At 45.2% G+C, this 27,860-nt stretch overlaps 1 protein-coding gene across 5 annotated transcripts in view; it reads left to right on the top strand.

Annotated features, from left to right (window-relative positions):
* The window catches only part of LOC115117816 (tensin-1-like), a 351,789-nt gene that overhangs the window by 240,422 nt on the left and 83,507 nt on the right, over positions 1–27,860 (top strand). For 4 of the 5 annotated variants that reach the window (XM_065015952.1, XM_065015960.1, XM_065015958.1 and 1 more), the window contains 5 exons: positions 4,060–4,101; positions 16,766–16,815; positions 26,021–26,192; positions 26,443–26,616; positions 26,845–26,909. In XM_065015952.1, the coding sequence (XP_064872024.1) occupies positions 4,060–4,101; positions 16,766–16,815; positions 26,021–26,192; positions 26,443–26,616; positions 26,845–26,909 (503 nt within the window). Of the gene's footprint in view, positions 1–4,059; positions 4,102–8,477; positions 8,672–16,765; positions 16,816–26,020; positions 26,193–26,442; positions 26,617–26,844; positions 26,910–27,860 lie in introns of those variants that run through there. The other variant, XM_065015961.1, reaches the window with a different exon arrangement.

Below are 27,860 nucleotides of genomic sequence, written 5' to 3'. Positions count from 1 at the left end.
TACCAGGACTCACGGAAAGGATGTCTGGCCATTCAAGTGTGAATGAAAAGGTGATAATGCAACCCATAGGAGGTTTAAATTTGGCTGTGGCGGTCAGAAATTTTCATCAACCGGTGATTGTCAAGCAAATTTTCTTTTAAACCTTTATTTACCTAGGCAAGTCAGTTAAGAACAAATTCTTATTTTCAATGACAGCCTAGGAACAGTGGGTTAACTACCTGTTCAGGGGCAGAATGACAGATTTGTACCTTGTCAGCTCAGAGATTTGAACTCACAACCTTCCAGTTACTAGTCCAACACTCTAACCACTAGGCTACCCTGCCGCCCCTGTCTCTCTCATGGTAATTGACCGTTATTTAACATTAACACATTTAGTATCTCCTGGCTTCCACACATAGCCTACAAGCCACGGGTGCCGACCTTAGGAACATCTACATTTTTTAAAAGTCTATAGAGCCATGTAATATAGCCTACACCTTCACAATAAATCCATGTAATATAGCCTACACCTTCACAATAAATCCATTATTTATTTTAGACAGGTCTAAAGAAACATGATACGAAGAAAATGTAGTCTATTTCAGAAGAACAGAATAGCATACTCTGAATTGTCCTTATGTTAGGTTCTGATCTGGCTACTCCATATGGCTATGGGCTACACTAGTTAATTTAGCAGACAAGATTTGCTTAGAATTCCTTTGCATTATTTTATAGTATGAATAATACAATTGAACAAAGCTGACTAAAATAGAAATGATATTTTCTCCAAACAATTTGAACAACATGCTGTTATTCTGTGTTGAGCAGTTAACAAAGAAATAGGTACTCCTATACTGTATGCTTAATTTAGAGTTATTCATGTAACTTTATTAGTTCTTCAAACGTTGGGCTATATGTTTTGATTTTTAATACATTGTAAGGCTGCATGATGCGACTCTAATGATGATCTGAAAAAAGTTGCTTGAAAGGCATGAGCTCTGCTTAGTTTTTGTTGCTCAGGCTGTACACAATACATCAGTCACTCATTCACAATTTGACAAGCACTTGATAAAGCCTCAAATTTCACACCGGTATCCCCTTTGTGTGGCCGTAATGCACCCCCCAAAAAATCCATGCCTTTTGCGTCCAGTGGCCATTGTGCGCTTCTCCCTAAGTACTGCGTGCTTCATTACATTTACATTTAAGTCATTTAGCAGACGCTCTTATCCAGAGCGACTTACACGTGATCGGGTATTTCTCACAGGCTACAAGTGAAGACAGACATCCGCATCCAATTCCGAGGTGCATATTGAAGATATTGGAAGAACTGTCCACTAGAGGTCGACCGATTATGATTTTTCAACGCCGATACCGATACCGATTATTGGAGGCCCAAAATAGCCGATACCGATCAATACCGGCCAAATTCTTTTTTTTTTTTTCTTTTTTTTTGTAATGATGACAATTACAACAATACTGAATGAACATTTATTTTAACTTAATATATTACATCAATAAAATAAATTTAGCCTCAAATAAATAATGAAACATGTTCAATTTGGTTTAAATAATGCAAAAACAAAGTGTTGGAGAAGAAAGTAAAAGTAAGAAAGCTAACGTTTAAGTTCCTTGCTCAGAACATGAGAACATATGAAAGCTGGTGGTTCCTTTTAAAATTAGTCTTCAATATTCCCAGGTAAGAAGTTTTAGGTTGTAGTTATTATAGGAATTATAGGACTATTTCCCTCTATACCATTTGTATTTCATTAACCTTTGACTATTGGATGTTCTTATAGGCACTTTAGTATTGCCAGTGTAACAGTATAGCTTCCGTCCCTCTCCTCGCTCCTACTTGGACTCGAACCAGGAACACAACGACAACAGCCACCCTCAAAGCAGCGCTACCCATGCTTATATACTGTATATATGCCATTTAGGCTCTACAGCCCTTGTAAAGCGGATAAATGTGCTTAATTTTAAGAAGTTAAATTCACCACTTAAGTTGTGATGCAAATCTTATCAAAACATATAGGACTATGGGCCAGGCTACTTGAGGTGTGATAATAACCTTATTAAAACATATAGGCCTATGGGCCAGGCTACTTGAGGTGTGATACAAACCTTATTAAAACATATAGGCCTATGAGCCAGGCTACTTGAGGTGTGATACTAACCTTATTAAAACATATAGGCCTATGGGCCAGGCTACTTGAGGTGTGATACAAACCTTATTAAAACATATAGGCCTATGAGCCAGGCTACTTGAGGTGTGATACTAACCTTATTAAAACATATAGGCCTATGGGCTAGGCTACATGAGGTGAGTGACTATGATTCACAAGTGATAATACATCATTCACAAGTGATAATACATCATTTATAAGTGATAGACTAATACTGTCACCCATCAGACTATTCTTGATTTAATCTTGTCTTTACATTTACCAAATAATATATGTGTGACATTTGTTTTGATTTAGAATGGACCATTAGCATGCACCTGTATCGAAACAGGGTCATTTGTTTTGATTTAGAATGGACCATTGTCATGCACCTGTATCGAAACAGGGTCATTTGTTTTGATTTAGAATGGACCATTATCATGCACCTGTATCGAAACAGGGTCATTTGTTTTGATTTAGAATGGACCATTATCATGCACCTGTATCGAAACAGGGTCATTTGTTTTGATTTAGAATGGACCATTGTCATGCACCTGTATCGAAACAGGGTCATTTGTTTTGATTTAGAATGGACCATTGTCATGCACCTGTATCGAAACAGGGTCATTTGTTTTGATTTAGAATGGACCATTGTCATGCACCTGTATCGAAACAGGGTCATTTGTTTTGATTTAGAATGGACCATTATCATGCACCTGTATCGAAACAGGGTCATTTGTTTTGATTTAGAATGGACCATTGTCATGCACCTGTATCGAAACAGGGTCATTTGTTTTGATTTAGAATGGACCATTGTCATGCACCTGTATCGAAACAGGGTCATTTGTTTTGATTTAGAATGGACCATTGTCATGCACCTGTATCGAAACAGGGTCATTTGTTTTGATTTAGAATGGACCATTGTCATGCACCTGTATCGAAACAGGGTCATTTGTTTTGATTTAGAATGGACCATTATCATGCACCTGTATCGAAACAGGGTCATTTGTTTTGATTTAGAATGGACCATTATCATGCACCTGTATCGAAACAGGGTCAGTGGGAAAAAATAAGTGTCATCACTTAAATAGCGAATGGAGGAAGCTTTTCCCCGTGGTTCATTTTCATGACAGCCAGGTAGGCTATACTCCTGTTGTAAATATAAGCAATGTGTTTAATATTAGGAAAGTTGAGAAATAAATATAGTAGGCCTAGCTCATAGAAAGCTGATGGGACCCTCCTCTTTTTAGTAGAGGCCATCACTCTGTTTTCTCCCGCAATTGCATAGCCTATTGAAATATTGAGCAACATGAGCTCATGGACTCTCATGAAGTGTTTGATTAGATTTTCTAATACATGTGCATTGGTGTCAGAGTGATTAGAGGGACAATAGAGTGCTGAGTACCAGGCAGTTAGCAAGTTTGTTAGGCTACTAATGACCATCAGCAGCATCAAAGCTTGGAGAGCCTAATTACCGTGACTAAACACGGTAACGTGGAATTTGACTGCCTTCAAGACACGTGACCGCCGGTGTGGTGGTAATATGGTTACCGCAACAGCCCTAGGTATAATCACAACCAAGCTTCCACATTACAGGTTGTGTAATGTATTTACAGTAGTCTCAACTTTTCTCTTCTCTCTCCCTCTCTCTTCCTCTCCCTCCCTCTCTCTTCCTCTCTCTTCCTCTCCCTCCCTCTCTCTTCCTCTCTCCTCCTCTCTCTCCCTCTCTCCTCCTCTCTCTCTCCCTCCCTCTCTCTCTCTCTCTCCCTCCCTCTCTCTCCCTCTCCCTTCCTCTCTCCTCCTCTCTCTCTCCCTCCCTCTCTCACTTCATATCTCTTCCTCTCCTATCTCCCTCTTCTTCTCTATCTCTCTCCCTCTCTCTTCCTTTCCCCCTCTCTCTCTTCCTTCACCCTTCTAGGCACCTGGTAACGACATCCCCCTGAAGCATGTAGAGACCTTGGTGAGTCTGAGCTCTATCTTATTGTCTATGTGTGTGTGTGTGTTATTGTTTCTAGCTAAAACACCTCAAACCATTAAAAGAGGGATTGGGGATGCTATTGCCCCATTGTGTTATTGTGATTGTGTTGTTGTCATTGTTATTGTCATTGTGTTATTGTCATCGTGTTAATGTCATTGTGTTGTTGTCATTGTGTTGTTGTCATTATGTTAGTGTCACTATGTTATTATCATTGTGTTAGTGTCATTGTGTTGTTGTCATTATGTTGTTGTTATTGTGTTGTTGTCATTATGTTGTTGTCATTGTGTTGTTGTCATTGTGTTGTTGTCATTGTGTTGTTGTCATTGTGTTGTTGTCATTGTGTTATTATCATTGTGTTAGTGTCATTGTGTTGTTGTCATTATGTTGTTGTTATTGTGTTGTTGTCATTGTGTTGTTGTCATTGTGTTGTTGTCATTGTGTTGTTGTTATTGTGTTGTTGTCATTGTGTTGTTGTTATTGTGTTGTTGTCATTGTGTTATTCTCATTGTGATACCAAGCCTGCCAGCTCTTAACCATGTTGCTCAGGTACAAACAGAGTCTGTATGCATAGTATACTGTAAATACACACTAATCTACTGTGTTCATCCACAAAAGCACAGACGCAAATACACATTAAACACCCACACACAGTCACACACAGTCACACACAGTAACACACAGTCACACACAGTCATACACAGTCACACACAGTCATACACAGTCACACACAGTCACACACAGTCACACACACGCAGACACACACCCACACACTGTCACACACACGCACACACACACACACACGCACACACATACACACACACACACGTAGACACACACACACACACGCAGACACACACACACACACACACACACACGTAGACACACACGCAGACACACACGCAGACACACACCCACACACTGTCACACACACGCACACACACACACACACACACACGTAGACACACACACACACACACACACACACACACACACACACACACACACACGTAGAAACACACACATACATACACGCAGACACACACACACACACGCAGACACACACACAGACACACACACACACACACACACACACACACACACACAGTAATGAAATACACAACCAGGGTTTGTATATCATGTCTCCATTATATGGTCTGTATCAGTTGCTACTTCTAGTTCATTTTGTCCACGTATTTTTCGGGTTGTTATGTTTGAATTTGTGTGCTTGTTTAATGGTGTGTATCCCCTATCCAGTTCAGAGCCAGCCATGTGAGTTACCTATCCCAGCATACAGCATAGACTGCCTTTTACACACCCTGTAAGGTTTGGACTGGGTCTTATTTAGTCTGAGAAAGGCAGTATCACGTTACAGATTGGGACTCACCACCCAAAGCCAAGACGCAGCCAATATTTAAAGAGGGAATAAAACACTACCCAAATATGTGTGGCTCTGTGTGTGTCTGTGTGTGGCTCTGTGTGTGTCTGTGTGTGTCTGTGTGTGTCTATTTGTGGCTCTGTGTGTGGCTCTGTGTGGCTCTGTGTGTGTCTGTATTTGGCTCTGTGTGTGTCTGTGTGTGGCTCTGTAGGTGTCTGTGTGTGGCTCTGTGTGTGTCTGTGTGTGGCTCTGTGTGTGTCTGTATTTGGCTCTGTGTGTGGCTCTGTGTGTGTCTGTGTGTGGCTCTGTGTGTGTCTGTGTGTGTCTGTGTGTGTCTGTGTGTGTCTATTTGTGGCTCTGTGTGTGGCTCTGTGTGACTCTGTGTGTGTCTGTATTTGGCTCTGTGTGTGTCTGTGTGTGGCTCTGTAGGTGTCTGTGTGTGGCTCTGTGTGTGTCTGTGTGTGGCTCTGTGTGTGTCTGTATTTGGCTCTGTGTGTGGCTCTGTGTGTGTCTGTGTGTGGCTCTGTGTGTGTCTGTGTGTGTCTATTTGTGGCTCTGTGTGTGGCTCTGTGTGGCTCTGTGTGTGTCTGTGTGTGGCTCTGTGTGTGTCTGTATTTGGCTCTGTGTGTGTCTGTGTTTGGGTCTGTGTGTGGCTCTGTAGGTGTCTGTGTGTGGCTCTGTGTGTGTCTGTATTTGGCTCTGTGTGTGTCTGTGTGTGGCTCTGTGTGTGGCTCTGTGTGTGTCTGTGTGTGGCTCTGTGTGTGTCTCTGTGTGTGTCTGTGTGTGTCTCTGTGTGTGTCTGTGTGTGGCTCTGTAGGTGTCTGTGTGTGGCTCTGTAGGTGTCTGTGTGTGGCTCTGTAGGTGTCTGTGTGTGTCTGTGTGTGCTGGCTTTTTTATCTGTACGTTCCATTGGAAGCCTGCATGCAGAAATGTGGAAATGCTTAAGTGTACTGTATGTATAACTAGTATATTGTGTGTACTATATGTATATCTAATATATTGTGTGTAGTGTATAGCTAGTATATTGTGTGTGTACTGTATGTATTGCTAGTGTATTGTGTGTACTGTGTGTATATATAGTATATTGTGTGTACTGTATGTATAACTAGTATATTGTGTGTACTATATGTATATCTAATATATTGTGTGTAGTGTATAGCTAGTATATTGTTTGTGTACTGTATGTATAGCTAGTATATTGTGTGTACTGTGTGTATAGCTAGTATATTGTGTGTGTGCTATATGTATAGCTAGTATATTGTGTGTACTGTGTGTATAGCTAGTATATTGTGTGTGTGCTATATGTATATCTAGTATATTGTGTGTACTGTGTGTATAGCCAGTATATTGTTAGTGTGTACATCTATGTGTGTAAGTCCACGCTGTAGTTACATTTCACAATTCCACAGGTAAAAGAGTGAGTTTATCTTCTGTCTACTGTATAAACACATTTCTCCTATTCCAAACAAAGTGACAGCTGGCCCTCAACCCCTATCAGCTGATGCCAAACAAAGACCACACGCACACACACACACACACACACACACACGCACACACGCACACACGCACACACGCACACACGCACACACACACACACACACACACACACACACACACACACACACACACACACACACACACACACACACACACACACACCACTGTATAACTGGATGAATCAGACTAACAACATGATAAACGACAGATACGTCTAGTCTGACTACAACTTGGAATCCCATTTGGACCAAAAATATGCATTTAGACTCCGCTACAGCTTAGATGTAATCAGATAGCTATGATTCAATCATTGAAGTCGGGGGCTTAAACCGCTGGCATCCCGTGTTTCATTTAATGTAGACTCACTGTGGGCCAAATCCCCCTGATCTATTGACATCCTGTTTTACATCCCTCAAACAAATAGACTGAGGATATGTCTGTCTGTCTGTCTGAGGAGGGATGAGGAGGAGGGGGTCAATCTTCAGGGCTCCGTATGCTGGAGGGATGTTAGGTGGGGTGTGGGGTGGTGGGGGTGGTTGGGGGATGTTAGGTGGAGTGTGGGGTGGTGGGGGTGGTTGGGGGATGTTAGGTGGAGTGTGGGGTGGTGGGGGTGGTTGGGGGATGTTAGGTGGAGTGTGGGGTGGTGGGGGTGGTTGGGGGATGTTAGGTGGAGTGTGGGGTGGGGGGAGTGTTTGGTGGAGTGTGGGGTTGTGGGGTGGGGGTGGTTGTGGTGGAAGTTTGGTGGAGTGTGTGTGCGTCTCTGTACCTGCGTTTGTGTGTGTGCTTTGACGGCTGAGGGCATAATTGAAGTCTGTACAGATTAACAAGGAAGTGGCTGCCCAGAACCAAAGTATCATGGGGCGTGTCGCGCCTAGGGCCGGTCATTGGCATTAGCTCTGTGGTTACACTGAAGTCTTTCAGCCCCACCACTGTTACTGGGCCCCTCAGTCTCTCAGCGACACAGTCCCTTATCATATGACTACATGAACAAGACCCACTTCTCTGTTCTCCATTAGTGCTTGTTTTTCTGTTTCCACATATGTTTGCCCTTTACCTTGACTAGACCATAAGCTCAATGACAAATGCTGAACAATAATTGAAGTATCACATCATAGGAGATTAGGCCAGGATAGGGTCATCTGTGAATTCCATGGCAAGCCAAAGTTGTTGCTGTTGTTTCTGACCTCATTCAGTTGGGACTGTGACAGTCTGGACTGTAGTTAGTTTACCCTCAAGTAGCCTCATCATGAACTATACTTTTGTCGTGCCACACAAGTAAGAGAACCCTGCATGATTTACAAACAGAGAGGAGAGGAGAGGAGAGGAAGAGACCGAGAGGGGAAAGATGACGAGATACAGATGGAAGGAGGGAAGAGTTTTGGAGAGAGAAAGAGAGTAGGGAGGGAGGGAGGGAGGGAGGGAGGGAGGGAGGGAACAAACTCGGAGTGAAAGAGAGCAAGCACTCTGTGGAGTCTGATGGAGTTGGAGGCATTTTGTCTTCTTCCTCCACTGGAAGAGAGTAGGAGAGTTTTGTGGAGGAGGGTGGAACAGGACAGCGAGAAAACGAGAGAGAGAGTCTTTCACTCCTCTCCAGAGATGAACCGGGGACGGTCCCTGCGAAGACGTCTGTCCTCCCTCCATGGGGCCTGGCGATGGAGTACGGGCTACCTGTTTAGGAAGGTAGGAATGGAGGGAGGGAGGAGGGAGAGGGGAGGGGTACCTGGACAAGGGTGCGAGGTAGGCTACAAGAATGGCCGTCAATTCATGTTCTCTTCTCTTGTCTCTTCTTCGTTTTTTTGTCTGAGTTTCCTCTTTTTCCTCATGTCCTGTTCAAGGTCTTTTATTGTGCAACCTTTTCTTTCCCTTTTCAGACCTACCAGTCCCCCCCCCCCCCTCCCTCCCTCCTTCGTTCTCTCTGATGGTTAATTTGTAAGGCCTGCTTGTAAAGCCAGGCTCCCAGATGGTTTTGATCAGGGTTCCATGGAGACCCCCCACACGTTACCCACCCTTTGTATTGCTCAATGTCCACATTTGGTCTCCAGTGTTTTGTTGTATGTTATGGGGAATAAATCATTATAGTCAATCATATTTTATTTAGGAGAGAAATACCACTAAATTCATATCAACTAGTCTCTTTTATTAGTGACCACAATGCCATTGCTCAGAAAGGATAGGCTGTATAGTCAGCTTCCCAGGCAGCAGGCAATGTTTTGGACTAATTAACACAATTCAACTTCCTCGTCTTACAGTGTAATGTCTCTAATAGTTATTAGTCATCAAGATGTAGGCAGTTACTGTTTTTTTTTTTTTGACATCTGTCCTACCATGGTATGGCACGGGGGTCCCTCTGATGTCTGTCTGTCTCTCTCTCTCTCTCTCTCTCTCTCTCTCTCCTCTCTCTCTCTCTCTCTCTCTCTCTCTCCCTCTCTCTGTCCCTCTCTCTATCTGTCTTTCTCCCTCTCTCTGTCCCTCTCTCTATCTGTCTTTCTCCCTCTCTCTGTCCCTCTCTCTATCTGTCTTTCTCCCTCTCTCTGTCCCTCTCTCTATCTGTCTTTCTCCCCCTATCTGACCATTTCTCTCTCTCTCTATCTGTCTTTCTCCTCTCTCTCTCTCTCTCTCTCTCTCTCTCTCTCTCTCTATCTGTCTTTCTCCCTCTCTCTGTCCCTCTCTCTATCTGTCTTTCTCCCTCAATCTGACCATTTCTCTCTCTCTTGCTCTCTCTCTCCATCTCTCTCCGTCACCATCTGTCTCTCTCACTCTCTCTGTCGCCATAGCTCTCTCTATCCAAACCCACTTGGCAGGAACACAAAGTAACCAAGGTGCTGCACACATATTGATAGGCTCAAACTTACTATTTTAGTTGAACTGGAAGTAATTGTAGGGCCTTTCAATCATGTCCTTCGCTCCGGTGACACTCTCTCTCTCTCGGCATACTGAGAGTGAGAGCGAGAAAGATGTTGAGGGTACACTTTGTGGTGCTACATTCGGCCCAGCCACGTGTTCACGGGGCTCTTGTCAAAGTTAAAGGCTTTTGGGAAAAAGAGATAGGAGTTGTCAAACAAAATTGGTTTTGCAGAGTCCTAATGGAGATAGCGAGATAGACAGAGAGACAGAGAGAGAGAGAGAGAGAGAGACAGACAGAGCAAGAGACGTATATAGAGAGAGATACACACACAGAGAGAGAGAGAGAGAGAGAGAGAGACATTTACATTTAAGTCATTTAGCAGACGCTCTTATCCAGAGCGACTTACAAATTGGTGCATTCACCTTATGACATCCAGTGGAACAGTAGTGCATCTAAATCTTTTAAGGGGGGTGAGAGGGATTACTTTATCCTATCCTAGGTATTCCTTAAAGAGGTGGGGTTTCAGGTGTCTCCGGAAGGTGGTTGTTGACTCCGCTGTCCTGGCGTCGTGAGGGAGTTTGTTCCACCATTGGGGGGCCAGAGCAGCGAACAGTTTTGACTGGGCTGAGCGGGAACTGTACTTCCTCAGTGGTAGGGAGGCGAGCAGGCCAGAGGTGGATGAACGCAGTGCCCTTGTTTGGGTGTAGGGCCTGATCAGAGCCTGGAGGTACTGAGGTGCCGTTCCCCTCACAGCTCCGTAGGCAAGCACCATGGTCTTGTAGCGGATGCGAGCTTCAACTGGAAGCCAGTGGAGAGAGCGGAGGAGCGGGGTGACGTGAGAGAACTTGGGAAGGTTGAACACCAGACGGGCTGCGGCGTTCTGGATGAGTTGTAGGGGTTTAATGGCACAGGCAGGGAGCCCAGCCAACAGCGAGTTGCAGTAATCCAGACGGGAGATGACGAGTGCCTGGATTAGGACCTGCGCCGCTTCCTGTGTGAGGCAGGGTCGTACTCTGCGGATGTTGTAGAGCATGAACCTACAGGAACGGGCCACCGCCTTGATGTTAGTTGAGAACGACAGGGTGTTGTCCAGGATCACGCCAAGGTTCTTAGCGCTCTGGGAGGAGGACACAATGGAGTTGTCAACCGTGATGGCGAGATCATGGAACGGGCAGTCCTTCCCCGGGAGGAAGAGCAGCTCCGTCTTGCCGAGGTTCAGCTTGAGGTGGTGATCCGTCATCCACACTGATATGTCTGCCAGACATGCAGAGATGCGATTCGCCACCTGATCATCAGAAGGGGGAAAGGAGAAGATTAATTGTGTGTCGTCTGCATAGCAATGATAGGAGAGACCATGTGAGGTTATGACAGAGCCATGTGACTTGGTGTATAGCGAGAATAGGAGAGGGCCTAGAACAGAGCCCTGGGGGACACCAGTGGTGAGAGCACGTGGTGTGGAGACGGATTCTCGCCACGCCACCTGGTAGGAGCGACCTGTCAGGTAGGACGCAATCCAAGCGTGGGCCGCGCCGGAGATGCCCAACTCGGAGAGGGTGGAGAGGAGGATCTGATGGTTCACAGTATTGAAGGCAGCCGATAGGTCTAGAAGGATGAGAGCAGAGGAGAGAGAGTTAGCTTTAGCAGTGCGGAGCGCCTCCGTGATACAGAGAAGAGCAGTCTCAGTTGAATGACTAGTCTTGAAACCTGACTGATTTGGATCAAGAAGGTCATTCTGAGAGAGATAGCGGGAGAGCTGGCCAAGGACGGCACGTTCAAGAGTTTTGGAGAGAAAAGAAAGAAGGGATACTGGTCTGTAGTTGTTGACATCGGAGGGATCGAGTGTAGGTTTTTTCAGAAGGGGTGCAACTCTCGTTCTCTTGAAGACGGAAGGGACGTAGCCAGCGGTCAGGGATGAGTTGATGAGCGAGGTGAGGTAAGGGAGAAGGTCTCCGGAAATGGTCTGGAGAAGAGAGGAGGGGATAGGGTCAAGCGGGCAGGTTGTTGGGCGGCCGGCCGTCACAAGACACGAGATTTCATCTGGAGAGAGGGGGGAGAAAGAGGTCAGAGCACAGGGTAGGGCAGTGTGAGCAGAACCAGCGGTGTCGTTTGACTTAGCAAACGAGGATCGGATGTCGTCGACCTTCTTTTCAAAATGGTTGACGAAGTCATCTGCAGAGAGGGAGGGGGGGGAGGGGGAGGAGGATTCAGGAGGGAGGAGAAGGTTGCAAAGAGCTTCCTAGGGTTAGAGGCAGATGCTTGGAATTTAGAGTGGTAGAAAGTGGCTTTAGCAGCAGAGAGAGAAGAGGAAAATGTAGAGAGGAGGGAGTGAAAGGATGTCAGGTCCGCAGGGAGGCGAGTTTTCCTCCATTTCCGCTCGGCTGCCCGGAGCCCTGTTCTGTGAGCTCGCAATGAGTCGTTGAGCCACGGAGCGGGAGGGGAGGACCGAGCCGGCCTGGAGGATAGGGGACATAGAGAGTCAAAGGATGCAGAAAGGGAGGAGAGGAGGGTTGAGGAGGCAGAATCAGGAGATAGGTTGGAGAAGGTTTGAGCAGAGGGAAGAGATGATAGGATGGAAGAGGAGAGAGTAGCGGGGGAGAGAGAGCGAAGGTTGGGACGGCGCGATACCATCCGAGTAGGGGCAGTGTGGGAAGTGTTGGATGAGAGCGAGAGGGAGAAGGATACAAGGTAGTGGTTGGAGACTTGGAGGGAGTTGCAATGAGGTTAGTGGAAGAACAGCATCTAGTAAAGATGAGGTCGAGCGTATTTCCTGCCTTGTGAGTAGGGGGAAGGTGAGAGGGTGAGGTCAAAAGAGGAGAGGAGTGGAAAGAAGGAGGCAGAGAGGAATGAGTCAAAGGTAGACGTGGGGAGGTTAAAGTCGCCCAGAACTGTGAGAGGTGAGCCGTCCTCAGGAAAGGAGCTTATCAAGGCATCAAGCTCATTGATGAACTCTCCGAGGGAACCTGGAGGGCGATAAATGATAAGGATGTTAAGCTTGAAAGGGCTGGTAACTGTGACAGCATGGAATTCAAAGGAGGCGATAGACAGATGGGTAAGGGGAGAAAGAGAGAATGACCACTTGGGAGAGATGAGGATCCCGGTGCCACCACCCCGCTGACCAGAAGCTCTCGGGGTGTGCGAGAACACGTGGGCAGACGAAGAGAGAGCAGTAGGAGTAGCAGTGTTGTCTGTGGTGATCCATGTTTCCGTCAGTGCCAAGAAGTCGAGGGACTGGAGGGAGGCATAGGCTGAGATGAACTCTGCCTTGTTGGCCGCAGATCGGCAGTTCCAGAGGCTACCGGAGACCTGGAACTCCACGTGGGTCTTGCGCGCTGGGACCACCAGATTAGGGTGGCCGCGGCCACGCGGTGTGAAGCGTTTGTATGGTCTGTGCAGAGAGGAGAGAACAGGGATAGACAGACACATAGTTGACAGGCTACACAAGAGGCTACGCTAATGCAAAGGAGATTGGAATGACAAGTGGACTACACGTCTCGAGTGTTCAGAAAGTTAAGCTTACGTAGCAAGAATCTTATTGACTAAAATGATTAAAATGATACAGTACTGCTGAAGTAGGCTAGCTGGCAGAGGCTGCGTTGTTGACTATGTAGGCTAGCTGGCAGTGTCTGCGTTGTTGACACTACACTAATCAAGTCGTTCCGTTGAGTGTAATGGTTTCTACTGTGCTACTGTGCTGCTATTTGGGGCTAGCTGGCTAGCTAGCAGTGTTGATTTACGTTACGTTGCGTTAAAAGAACGACAATAGCTGGCTAGCTAACCTAGGAAATCGCTCAAGACTACACAATTATCTTTGATACAAAGACGGCTATGTAGCTAGCTAGCTACGATCAAACAAATCAAGCCGTTGTACTGTAATGAAATGAACATCCAATCAAACAGAATAAACCAAATTACAACACAATCAAAACACAAAACAAAACTACATGACTTTTTGGGAAACACAAGCAAAAAGCAAAATGTAGTGCTATCTGGCCCTAAATTGACAGTACACCATGGTAAACTATTTAACCATGGTTACCGATCAAAACCTTCGAAAAACCTTGACAGAGAACAGGCTCAGTGAGCACAGCTTTGTCATTAAGAAGGGTAGACACAGGAAAACCTGGCTCCCTGTAGAGGAAAGGCTGTGCAACCACTGCACCACAGCAGAACCCAAGACAGAGCTGAATTTCCAGTCAAAATTTCAAAAATATAAGACAATTAGAGAGTGTCATTTCCCAACCCTTATTTGGAACCCTTATTCAAGGTTTCAGAGACCTATCTGATGAGAATAGGGTACCTGTAAATTGAATTGAATTGAGAGACACACAGAGACAGAGAGACAGAGAGAGAAATGCATAGAGAGAGAGACACACACACACACACATACAGAGAGAGAGAGAGACAGAGAGAGAGAGAGAGAGAGAGAGAGAGAGAGAGAGACAGAGAGAGACAGAGAGAGACACAGAGAGAGAGAGAGAGAGAGACATACATAGAGAGAGAGACACACACACACACATACAGAGAGAGAGAGAGAGACAGAGAGAGAGAGAGAGAGAGAGAGAGAGAGAGAGAGAGAAATACATAGAGAGAGAGACAGAGGGAAGACGGGTAGAGACAGAGAGAAAGAGAGAAGACAGGTAGAGACAGAGAGAGACAGAGAGAAGACGGGTAGAGACAGAGAGACAGAGGGAAGACGGGTAGAGACAGAGCTAGAGACAGAGAGAAGACAGGTAGAGACAGAGAGAGACAGAGAGAAGACGGGTAGAGACAGAGAGAGACAGAGAGAAGACGGGTAGAGACAGAGAGAAAGAGAGAAGACAGGTAGAGACAGAGAGAGACAGAGAGAAGACGGGTAGAGACAGAGAGAAAGAGAGAAGACAGGTAGAGACAGAGAGAGACAGAGAGAAGACGGGTAGAGACAGAGAGAGACAGAGAGAAGACGGGTAGAGACAGAGAGAAAGAGAGAAGACAGGTAGAGACAGAGAGAGACAGAGAGAAGACGGGTAGAGACAGAGAGACAGAGGGAAGACGGGTAGAGACAGAGAGACAGAGGGAAGACAGGTAGAGACAGAGAGAGACAGAGAGACAGACAGAGAGAGAGACAGAGCTAGAGACAGAGAGAAAGAGAGAAGACGGGTAGAGACAGAGAGACAGAGGGAAGACAGGTAGAGACAGAGAGAGACAGAGAGACAGACAGAGAGAGAGACAGAGCTAGAGACAGAGAGAAAGAGAGAAGACAGGTAGAGACAGAGAGAGAAAGAGAGAAGACAGGTAGAGACAGAGAGAGACAGAGAGAAGACGGGTAGAGACAGAGAGAGACAGAGGGAAGACGGGTAGAGACAGAGAGAGACAGAGAGAAGACAGGTAGAGACAGAGAGACAGAGAGAAGACGGGTAGAGACAGAGAGAGACAGAGAGAAGACAGGTAGAGACAGAGAGAGACAGAGGGAAGACGGGTAGAGACACAGAGAGACAGAGAGAAGACAGGTAGAGACAGAGAGACAGAGAGAAGACGGGTAGAGACAGAGAGAAAGAGAGAAGACAGGTAGAGACAGAGAGAGACAGAGAGAAGACGGGTAGAGACAGACAGAAGACGGGTAGAGCTATAGAGAAAGACAGGTCTAAGATCTGGTGTGGTTATCCAGACTGACGTATTGGATGATGATGATGGATAACAACAGGTCTCCCCTCCTGGGCTCATGTGACATCCCCTCAGAGAATTGTATAGGCCTCGTTGACCTCTCGTTGACCTCTCATTGACCTCTTGTTGACCAGGGAAGCCAAAGAGACACAATTAAAATTGTAAGCTACAATATGTTACCCACTGTACACTCCGAAGACTCCTACCAAAGGACTGTTCTGGGTGGATCCTGAATGTGTGTTGGTAGTGTTTATGGGTGGATACTGAATGTGTGTTGGTAGTGTTTATGGGTGGATCCTGAATGTGTGTTGGTAATGTTTATGGGTGGATCCTGAATGTGTGTTGCTAGTGTTTATGGGTGGATACTGAATGTGTGTTGGTAGTGTTTATGGGTGAATACTGAATGTGTGTTGGTAGTGTTTATGGGTGGATACTGAATGTGTGTTGGTAGTGTTTATGGGTGAATACTGAATGTGTGTTGCTAGTGTTTATGGGTGGATACTGAATGGGTGTTGGTAGTGCTTATGGGTGAATACTGAATGTGTGTTGGTAGTGTTTATGGGTGAATACTGAATGTGTGTTGCTAGTGTTTATGGGTGGATACTGAATGTGTGTTGGTAGTGTTTATGGGTGAATACTGAATGTGTGTTGCTAGTGTTTATGGGTGGATACTGAATGGGTGTTGGTAGTGCTTATGGGTGAATACTGAATGTGTGTTGGTAGTGTTTATGGGTGAATACTGAATGTGTGTTGCTAGTGTTTATGGGTGGATACTGAATTTGTGTTGGTAGTGTTTATGGGTGAATACTGAATGTGTGTTGGTAGTGTTTATGGGTGAATACTGAATGTGTGTTGCTAGTGTTTATGGGTGGATGCTGAATGTGTGTTGGTAGTGTTTATGGGTGAATACTGAATGTGTGTTGGTAGTGTTTATGGGTGGATACTGAATGTGTGTTGCTAGTGTTTATGGGTGGATACTGAATGTGTGTTTCTAGTGTTTATGGGTGGATCCTGAATGTGTGTTGCTAGTGTTTATGGGTGAATACTGAATGTGTGTTCTGTGTGCTAATTATGATAACCGACCATGGGTATGCCCCAAAAACATACTCTCACACCAAGACAATGTGTGAGAAAGAAAATCTTTGGTGATTTATGAGTTAAAGGGCATTTGGGGTGCTTTGGCTTTCTCACTGTCAAACCAGCATAACTGCATGTGGGGGTTTGACATCTACCTACGCAGTCTCGCTATTGAGAATGACTCATGTCTTCCTTGTCTGCTTATGTTTCAGGGCTCCACAAAGTCCTCCAAGAGTATGGAGTCTCCACACATACCATCAAGGTAAGCTCTTTTTATAGCATGGTGTACCACAGGGTGTATAGCAGGGTGTATAGCAGGGTGTACAGCAGGGTGTACAGCAGGGTGTACAGCAGGGTGTACAGCAGGGTGTACAGCATGGTGTACAGCAGGGTGTACAGCAGGGTGTACAGCAGGGTGTACCACAGGGTGTACAGCAGGGTGTACAGCAGGGTGTACAGCAGGGTGTACAGCATGGTGTACAGCAGGGTGTACAGCAGGGTGTACAGCAGGGTGTACAGCAGGGTGTACCACAGGGTGTATAGCAGGGTGTACAGCAGGGTGTACAGCAGGGTGTACCGCAGGGTGTACAGCAGGGTGTACAGCAGGGTGTACAGCAGGGTGTATCACAGGGTGTACAGCAGGGTGTACAGCAGGGTGTACAGCAGGGTGCAGAGCAGGGTGCACAGCAGGGTGTACAGCAGGGTGTACAGCAGGGTGTACAGCAGGGTGTATAGCAGGGTGTATAGGAGGGTGTATAGCAGGGTGTACAGCAGGGTGTACAGCAGGGTGTATAGCAGGGTGTATAGGAGGGTGTACAGCAGGGTGTACAGCAGGGTGTACAGCAGGGTGTATAGGAGGGTGTACAGCAGGGTGTATATCAGGGTGTATTACAGGGTGTATAGCAGGGTGTATAGCAGGGTGTACCACAGGGTGTATAGCAGGGTGTACAGCAGGGTGTATAGCAGGGTGTACAGCAGGGTGTACCGCAGGGTGTATAGCAGGGTGTACAGCAGGGTGTACAGCAGGGTGTACAGCAGGGTGTAGAGCAGGGTGTACAGCAGGGTGTATAGCAGGGTGTATAGCAGGGTGTACAGCAGGGTGTACAGCAGGGTGTATAGCAGGGTGTACAGCAGGGTGTAGAGCAGGGTGTACAGCAGGGTATACAGCAGGGTGTATCACAGGGTGTACAGCAGGGTGTATAGCAGGGTGTATAGCAGGGTGTATAGCAGGGTGTACAGCAGGGTGTACAGCAGGGTGTATAGCAGGGTGTACAGCAGGGTGTATAGCAGGGTGTATAGCAGGGTGTACAGCAGGGTGTAGAGCAGGGTGTACAGCAGGGTGTACAGCAGGGTGTATAGCAGGGTGTATCACAGGGTGTATAGGAGGGTGTATAGCAGGGTGTACAGCAGGGTGTATAGCAGGGTGTATAGCAGGGTGTATAGCAGGGTGTACAGCAGGGTGTATAGCAGGGTGTATAGCAGGGTGTACAGCAGGGTGTATAGCAGGGTGTATAGCAGGGTGTATAGCAGGGTGTACAGCAGGGTGTACAGCAGGGTGTATAGCAGGGTGTATCACAGGGTGTATAGGAGGGTGTATAGCAGGGTGTATAGCAGGGTGGATAGGAGGGTGTACAGCAGGGTGTACAGCAGGGTGTACAGCAGGGTGTACAGCAGGGTGTATAGCAGGGTGTATAGCAGGGTGTATAGCAGGGTGTACAGCAGGGTGTATAGCAGGGTGTATAGCAGGGTGTATAGCAGGGTGTACAGCAGGGTGTATAGCAGGGTGTATAGCAGGGTGTACAGCAGGGTGTATAGCAGGGTGTACAGCAGGGTGTACAGCAGGGTGTATAGCAGGGTGTATAGCAGGGTGTACAGCAGGGTGTATAGCAGGGTGTATAGCAGGGTGTACAGCAGGGTGTACAGCAGGGTGTATAGCAGGGTGTATAGCAGGGTGTACAGCAGGGTGTACAGCAGGGTGTATAGCAGGGTGTATCACAGGGTGTATAGCAGGGTGTACAGCAGGGTGTACAGCAGGGTGTACAGCAGGGTGTACAGCAGGGTGTATAGCAGGGTGTATAGCAGGGTGTACAGCAGGGTGTACAGCAGGGTGTATAGCAGGGTGTATCACAGGGTGTATAGCAGGGTGTACAGCAGGGTGCATAGCAGGGTGTATCACAGGGTGTATAGGAGGGTGTACAGCAGGGTGTATAGCAGGGTGTATCCCAGGGTGTATAGGAGGGTGTACAGCAGGGTGTATAGCAGGGTGTATAGCATGGTGTATAGCAGGGTGTATCACAGGGTGTATAGGAGGGTGTACAGCAGGGTTGATTGACTATGGTTCACCATAGCTTTTACATCCTCATTGATTCATCAAGTCTTCATCAACACTTCATTTTCTGTTCTGTTGTGTTCTGTTGTTTTCTGTTGTGTTGTTTTCTGTTGTTTTCTGTTGTGTTGTTTTCTGTTGTTTTCTGTTGTTTTCTGTTGTTTTCTGTTGTTTTCTGTTGTGTTGTTTTCTGTTGTGTTGTTTTCTGTTGTGTTGTGTTGTGTTGTGTTGTGTTGTGTTGTTTTCTGTTGTGTTGTTTTCTGTTGTGTTGTTTTCTGTTGTGTTGTGTTGTGTTGTGTTGTGTTGTTTTCTGTTGTTTTCTGTTGTGTTGTTTTCTGTTGTGTTGTGTTGTGTTCTGTTGTTTTCTGTTGTTTTCTGTTGTGTTGTTTTCTGTTGTGTTGTTTTCTGTTGTGTTGTGTTGTGTTGTTTTCTGTTGTGTTGTGTTGTTTTCTGTTGTTTTCTGTTGTGTTGTGTTGTGTTGTTTTCTGTTGTGTTGTGTTGTTTTCTGTTGTTTTCTGTTGTGTTGTGTTGTGTTGTTTTCTGTTGTTTTCTGTTGTGTTGTTTTCTGTTGTGTTGTGTTGTTTTCTGTTGTTTTCTGTTGTGTTGTTTTCTGTTGTGTTGTTTTCTGTTGTTTTCTGTTGTGTTGTTTTCTGTTGTTTTCTGTTGTGTTGTTTTCTGTTGTTTTCTGTTGTGTTGTGTTGTTTTCTGTTGTTTTCTGTTGTGTTGTTTTCTGTTGTGTTGTTTTCTGTTGTTTTCTGTTGTGTTGTGTTGTTTTCTGTTGTTTTCTGTTGTGTTGTTTTCTGTTGTGTTGTTTTCTGTTGTTTTCTGTTGTGTTGTGTTGTTTTCTGTTGTTTTCTGTTGTGTTGTTTTCTGTTGTGTTGTGTTGTGTTGTTTTCTGTTGTGTTGTTTTCTGTTGTGTTGTTTTCTGTTGTGTTGTGTTGTTTTCTGTTGTTTTCTGCTGTGGTGTTTTCTGTTGTTTTCTGTTGTGTTCTGTTGTGTTGTTTTCTGTTGTGTTGTTTTCTGTTGTGTTGTTTTCTGTTGTTTTCTGTTGTGTTGTTTTCTGTTGTTTTCTGTTGTGTTGTTTTCTGTTGTTTTTTGTTGTTTTCTGTTGTTTTCTGTTGCGTTGTTTTCTGTTGTGTTGTTTTCTGTTGTTTTCTGCTGTGGTGTTTTCTGTTGTGTTGTTTTCTGCTGTGTTGTTTTCTGTTGTTTTTTGTTGTGTTGTTTTCTGTTGTTTTTTGTTGTGTTGTGGTGTTTTCTGTTGTTTTTTGTTGTGTTGTGGTGTTTTGTGTTGTTTTCTGTTGTGTTGTGTTGTTTTCTGTTGTTTTTTGTTGTGTTATGGTGTGTTCTGTTCTGTTGTCTTGTGTTGTGTTCTGTTATGTTCTGTTGTGTTCCGTTCTGTTCTGGTGTGTTATGGTGTGCTGTCTTGTGTTGTGTTCTGTTCTGTTCTGTTGTGTTCTGTTCTTATGTTTTCTCTCCTCTCCTCATCTCTCATCTCCTCCTCTTTCCTCTCCCCCTTCCTAGCCAACAGCAACAGGGAAACAAAAGTCCTCACACAGGGACTTTAAAATGGTCTTTCACCAACATGAAGAAACCTGAAAAGGGGTAGCAATGAAAAGATGAAAGTAGACTCACTCCCTATGGATCTCTCTGTGCAGTTCATTTTATGGCTCACTCCATCCTCGTCCTTCAATCGCTCCTACGCACAACGGGATGGCAGGCCTTGGTCCATGTTTTACTGACAGCACCTATAGGTTCTTCACATTAACCCCACCAAGGATGGTTGTGTCTACTTTATTAGACCCTATTGGTACAGCTATAGATGTGCAGAGCTTATTTATTTTATTTAGAGTACATTACTCTTTTTTCGTGCCAAAAAAAAACATTAACTTCATTGGGGGAAGCAGTAATGTAATATAGCACTGCTGGGCACTTTTGGGAGATATTTGAGACCGTTTGTTAGCTTTTTAAAGATGTTTTTTTTTACACAGCCCCGAATACAATGCATTCCCATTGTGAGAGGCAAGCGGCAAGCAGCAGTTGAAATTGTCAATTTGTGTCAAGAGAACAACCTCTAGCTAACCAGCAAGCCCTGTAGTTAAACCTGAAATAGCGTTTCAGACATCCAGATAGGCTACTCTTTTCTGTGTCATATTCTTCCTGACATTACATAAGCTGTCAGTTTGTGCTTTACTTGTGTAGAGATTTATTTAACCTTTATTTAACTAGGCAGGTCCGTTAAGAAAAAATCTTATTTACAATGACGGCTTGTTCAGGGGCAAAACGACAGATTTGTTTTCCTTGTCAGCTCGGGGTTTCGATCTAGAAAACTTTCAACGCTCTAACCACTAGGTAGTGTAGAGATGAGGTGGTGGAGAGATGAGGTGGCATAGTGTAGAGATGAGGTGGTGTAGAGAAGAGGTGGTGTAGAGAAGAGGTGGTGTAGAGATGAGGTGGTGTAGAGATGAGGTGGTGTAGAGATGAGGTGGTGTAGTGTAGAGATGAGGTGGTGTAGAGAAGAGTTGGTGTAGAAAAGAGGTGGTATATAGATGAGGTGGTGTAGTGTAGAGATGAGGTGGTGGAGAGGTGAGGTGGCATAGTGTAGAGATGAGGTGGTGTAGAGAAGAGGTGGTGTAGTGTAGAGAAGAGGTAGTGTAGAGATGAGGTAGTGTAGAGATGAGGTGGTGTAGAGATGAGGTGGTGTAGAGAAGAGGTGGTGTAGTGTAGAGATGAGGTGGCGTAGAGAAGTGGTGGTGTAGAGAAGAAGTGGTGTAGTGTAGAGATGAGGTGGCATAGTGTAGAGATGAGGTGGTGTAGAGATGAGGTGGTGTAGAGAAGAGGTGGTGTAGTGTAGAGATGAGGTGGCGTAGAGAAGTGGTGGTGTAGAGATGAGGTGGTGTAGTGATGAGGTGGCGTAGAGAAGTGGTGGTGTAGAGATGAGGTGGTGTAGTGATGAGGTGGCATAGAGAAGAGGTGGCATAGCGAAGAGATGAGATGGCGTAGATATGAGGTCGTGTCGCGATAAGGTGGTGTTGAGATGAGGTGGTGTAGCAATGAGGTGGTGTAGAGATGCGTTGGTGTAGCGATGAGGTGGTGTAGCGATGAGGTGGTGTAGAGATGAGTTGGTGTAGAGATGAGGTGGTGTAGCGATGAGGTGGTGTAGAGATGAGGTATTATACTACAAGACAAATATACAACAGCAGTGAAGTTTTGAACATTGACACAGCTGTATAGTGTAAGTGTCGAGTGCTTTCCCCCACAAAACCAAGGATACAGTTCAAACCAATCATATGCTCCATCTGGCTCGTCACGTATCCTACACATTACCCACAAAGAAACACACACACCGTAATGGATCATTATCACACATATTCACATATATTCTCCTCATCACATGCTAAATGGGACTTGTATCGTGCATTGGTTATCAGTGATAAAGGGGATATGTTTCACCGGCTGTGTTTGTTTAAATGCGTGAAGGTGATCGGTGCAGCTTCGTAATTGAGCGTGGAGAGATATGCGCTGGGCTGATAAAGTGAAAGAAGGCTGTAGTTTTGGCCCGTGGCTCCGTGGCAGCGCTGATGGGAAGCAGATTGGTGCCCAGTGCATGCTGGTGTCTGGAGGGAAAGGGAAAGGTGAAAGTGGGATACCTAGTCAGTTGAACAACTGAATGCATTCAATTGAAATGCGTCTTCCGTATTTAACCCAACCCCTCTGAATCAGGAGAACCAAACCTCTGTTCTATCAGTAAAACCTCTACAAGAGTAGTAACGAGAGAGGTAAAAAGAGAGGGAGCGAAGGACTGAAAGATGGTAAGAGTGGATGAGGCCTATACTAAAAGAACAGACTGGATGAGGCATATACTAAGAGAACAGACTGGAGGAGGCCTATACTAAGAGAAGGAGACTGGTTGAGGCATATACTAAGAGAAGGAGACTGGGTGAGGCATATACTAAGAGAAGGAGACTGGGTGAGGCATATACTAAGAGAAGGAGACTGGTTGAGGCATATACTAAGGGAAGGAGACTGGGTGAGGCATATACTAAGAGAACAGACTGTGTGAGGCATATACTAAGAGAACAGACTGGGTGAGGCATATACTAAGAGAAGGAGACTGGATGAGGCATATACTAAGAGAACAGACTGGATGAGGAATATACTAAGAGAACAGACTGGATGAGGAATATACTAAGAGAACAGACTGGATGAGGAATATACTAAGACAACAGACTGGATGAGGAATATACTAAGAGAACAGACTGGATGAGGAATATACTAAGATAACAGACTGGATGAGGCATATACTAAGAGAAGGAGACTGGATGAGGCATATACTAAGAGAACAGACTGGATGAGGCATATACTAAGATAACAGACTGGATGAGGAATATACTAAGAGAAGGAGACTGGATGAGGCATATACTAAGAGAACAGACTGGATGAGGCATATACTAAGAGAACAGATTGGATGACGCATATACTAAGAGAACAGACTGGATGAGGCATATACTAAGAGAACAGACTGGATGAGGCAAATACTAAGAGAACAGACTGGATGAGGCATATACTAAGATAACAGACTGGATGAGGAATATACTAAGAGAAGGAGACTGGATGAGGCATATACTAAGAGAACAGACTGGATGAGGCATATACTAAGAGAACAGATTGGATGACGCATATACTAAGAGAACAGACTGGATGAGGCATATACTAAGAGAAGAGACTGGAGGAGGCATATACTAAGAGAACAGACTGGGTGAGGCATATACTAAGAGAACAGACTGGATGAGGAATATACTAAGAGAAGGAGACTGGATGAGGCATATACTAAGAGAACAGACTGGATGAGGAATATACTAAGAGAACAGACTGGATGAGGAATATACTAAGATAACAGACTGGATGAGGCATATACTAAGAGAAGGAGACTGGATGAGGCATATACTAAGAGAACAGACTGGATGAGGCATATACTAAGAGAACAGATTGGATGACGCATATACTAAGAGAACAGACTGGATGAGGCATATACTAAGAGAACAGACTGGATGAGGCAAATACTAAGAGAACAGACTGGATGAGGCATATACTAAGATAACAGACTGGATGAGGAATATACTAAGAGAAGGAGACTGGATGAGGCATATACTAAGAGAACAGACTGGATGAGGCATATACTAAGAGAACAGATTGGATGACGCATATACTAAGAGAACAGACTGGATGAGGCATATACTAAGAGAACAGACTGGTTGAGGCATATACTAAGAGAACAGACTGGATGAGGCATATACTAAGAGAACAGACTGGGTGAGGCATATACTAAGAGAACAGACTGGATGAGGCATATACTAAGAGAACAGACTGGATGAGGCATATACTAAGAGAACAGACTGGGTGAGGCATATACTAAGAGAAGGAGACTGGGTGAGGCATATACTAAGAGAACAGACTGGTTGAGGCATATACTAAGAGAACAGACTGGGTGAGGCATATACTAAGAGAACAGACTGGATGAGGCATATACTAAGAGAACAGACTGGATGAGGCATATACTAAGAGAACAGATTGGATGACGCATATACTAAGAGAACAGACTGGATGAGGCATATACTAAGAGAACAGACTGGGTGAGGCATATACTAAGAGAAGGAGACTGGGTGAGGCATATACTAAGAGAACAGACTGGTTGAGGCATATACTAAGAGAACAGACTTGGTGAGGCATATACTAAGAGAAGGAGACTGGATGTGACATATACTAAGATAACAGACTGGGTGAGGCATATATTAAGAGAAGGAGACTTGGTGAGGCATATACTAAGAGAACGAGAGCAATAAATGAAGGAAGCACGTTGTATTTGTGTTTAGTAGAGAACATTTGGCATATATTGCTTTGTCTAGTCCTTGTGACTAATAACTTTCTCATAGTGCCAGATGCACTGCATGTTATCACTGTATAACCAGTGTATTGCCCTGTAGAAGACACATGAGCAATATCCTCCAAGTCGGCTCTCCAGAGTTGAAATATTCCTAGTAGACTCTCTCCCTGAGTCATATGCCCTCCCAGTCTGTTTTAGACTCCTGATTCAGGTCCAGATACACCAGATTGTGAAAAGGCACGTGGTCGTTCTCTCTCTCCTCTGCCCAGAATATGTTAGATTCCTATCAAGTGACCAAAATGTTTTGTTTAGTCTCCTGAGCTGTACACTCACGGAATGCAACATATTTTCATCCATTGAATCCATCTCTCTCCATTCTCTTTTTGTCAGAGTGGATCCAAACGAAATGTGTAGTGTGTGTTTAATGTACTGACTGGTGTGTGTGTGTCTGTGTGTGTGTGTGTTTAATGTACTGAACAGCAGCTGGAGTTTGGAAGCTACCGTGACCCCACATTGATTTAGTGATATCCTGTCCTCAATAAATGAGATTCAGCTAAGACTGTGGACAGTATTCAGTCAGTTGCAGATAGTGGGTTTTATAGATTATGCTTTTGGAAGGCGCTGGATTCCATCTCATTACATCTCTCCTACCATGATATGGCACGGGGGTCCCTCTGATGTCTTTCTGTCTGTCTCTCTGTCTCTCCGTCTCTCTCTCTCTCTCTCTCTCTCTCTCTCTCTCTCTCTGTGTCTCTCTCTGTCTCTCTCTCTAACCATCTCATTACATCTGTCCTACCATGATATGACATAGGGGTCCCTCTGATGTCTGGCTGTCTCTCTCTCTCTCTCTCTCTCTCTCTCTCTCTCTCTCTTTCTCTCTCTCTCTCTCCCCATCTCATTACATCTGTCCTACCATGATATGACACGGGGGTCCCTCTGATGTCTAGCTGTCTCTCTCTCTCTCTCTCTCTCTCTCTCTCTCTCTCTCTATCTCAAATTCAAAATATGTTTTATTGGCATGAAAGAGACTCTGATGTTACCAAAGCAATGCAATAAAGTAAGTAAAAGTAGTCTACTGTCTTTAACTTGTGATTCAACTTGTGATGGAAGATCTCCCCACCGCCCTCACTCTCACAATTTAATTAATTTCATTCACAAAGCTTTATTGCCATGGAAAGTGTAAAAAGTTTTCTCCCTCCCTCCCTCCATCCCTCCCTCCCTCCCTCCCTCCCTCCCTCCCTCCCTCCCTCCCTCCCTCAGGAGTGTGAGTCTGCTACAGGCCCTGGAAGAGAACTATGAGTTGGACCTGGTCTACATCACTGAGAGGATCATCTCAGTCTCCTTCTCCAGCTCTGCGGATGAGAACAGCTACTCTGCAAACCTCCGCGAGGTGGCTTCCATGCTGCGCTCCAAACACCAAGACAACTACCTGGTGAGGGCCACCCCACTGATCTAGGATCAGCTCACACTACCAATTCATAGGCTTTCCTTTTAAGGGGGGAAAACAAAAAAGCTGACTGTAGATCTGTATCATCCTGAAGTTGCTCCTGTAGACACTGATCTAGGATCAGCTTACCCTCGCCAATGCCCCTGTAGACACTGATCTACGATCAGCTTGCCCTCTGTCATTTTTCTCTCTGTAGAAAAAAAATAAAATAAAAAGGAACTCATTGCTCTTTCAGCTCTTCAACCTCAGCGAGAAACGCTGTGACATGAACCAGCTCAACCCAAAAGTGTTGGACTTTGGCTGGCCGGACCACCACGCGCCTGCCCTGGATAAGATCTGCACTATCTGTAAGGCTATGGACAGTTGGCTGAGTGCAGACAGTCACAATGTAGTAGTGATACACAACAAGGTGAGATACTGTGTGATACTGTACCGTGCTAACTAAAGCCCTCTCAAGCATGTTGAGAAACAATACCGCTGTCATATACATACAGTATCAGACCCTTTGTATGGTTTATGCTGTTCAGAGATAGTAGACGGCCGTCCTTTTCCTTTCCCAATAGATATCTTCTGAATGACCAATATGTGAAAGCAATACTTCCTGATTGGTAATCCTTGTTTGATGTTGTCTCTGTAGGGGAACCGAGGGCGAACAGGAGTGGTGGTGGCAGCATACATGCATTACAGCAACATATCAGCCAGGTAAACACATACATCCTCAAACTTAACAGCACAACACACAAGACAGACAGAGAGAGGGGGGAAAGAAGGTAGTGATATAGAGAGGGGATTGAGAGAGAGAGAGAGAGAGAGAGAGAGAGAGAGAGAGAGAGAGAGAGAGAGAGAGAGAGAGAGATGAGAAAGAGGGGAGTGAGAGAGAGGAGAAAGAGGGGAGTGAGAGAGAGAGAGATGGGAGTGAAAGAGAGAGAGAGAGAGGAGAAAGAGGGGAGTGAGAGAGAGAGAAAGGGGAGTGAGAGACAGATAGGGGAGTGAGAGAGAGAGTGAGAGAGAGAGAGAGACAGAGAGAGAGAGATATAAAGAGGAGTCATGTAAACTTTAGAACCATAGAGAAGAGTAGGACAGTCAACAAATAAGCAGATGATGAAGAGTCACACGATCCATGTTATCCACTGATCATCGCATTGCCCCTCCCTACCCAACACGTGAAAACTGTGTACAGTACACAGTGTACCAGTGTTCAGGCTTTTTTTATTATTATAACAAAGCAGGCCCTAATTAAGTCAATGCAGATAAAGCAAGACAACACTGTGAGTTCACTGAAATGACAACGTCCGCGAAGAGGAGCAGCTTTCTGGGTTTTCCTCTATCTGCTATTGGGTCACTGGATGTATTGGGCCTTTGGATGTATAGGGGCCATCTGATATATTGGGGCCATTGGATATATTGGGGCCATTGGATATATTGGGGCCTTTGGATGTATTGGGCCATTGGATGTATTTGGGCCTTTGGATGTATTGGGGCCTTTGGATGTATAGGGACCATTGGATGTATTGGGCCTTTGAATGTATTGCAGCCATTGGATGTATATTCGTAATTGAATGTATTGGGGCCATTGGATGTATTGGGGCCATTTGATATATTGGGGCCTTTGGATGTATTGCAGCCATTGGATGTATTGGGTAATTGGATGTA

Source organism: Oncorhynchus nerka, linkage group LG3 (assembly GCF_034236695.1).
Source record: "Oncorhynchus nerka isolate Pitt River linkage group LG3, Oner_Uvic_2.0, whole genome shotgun sequence".
In the NCBI taxonomy this organism is placed as follows: domain Eukaryota; kingdom Metazoa; phylum Chordata; class Actinopteri; order Salmoniformes; family Salmonidae; genus Oncorhynchus; species Oncorhynchus nerka.
The sequence above is the reverse complement of the archived record's forward strand: the minus strand, read 5'-3'. Positions and strand labels throughout refer to the sequence as shown.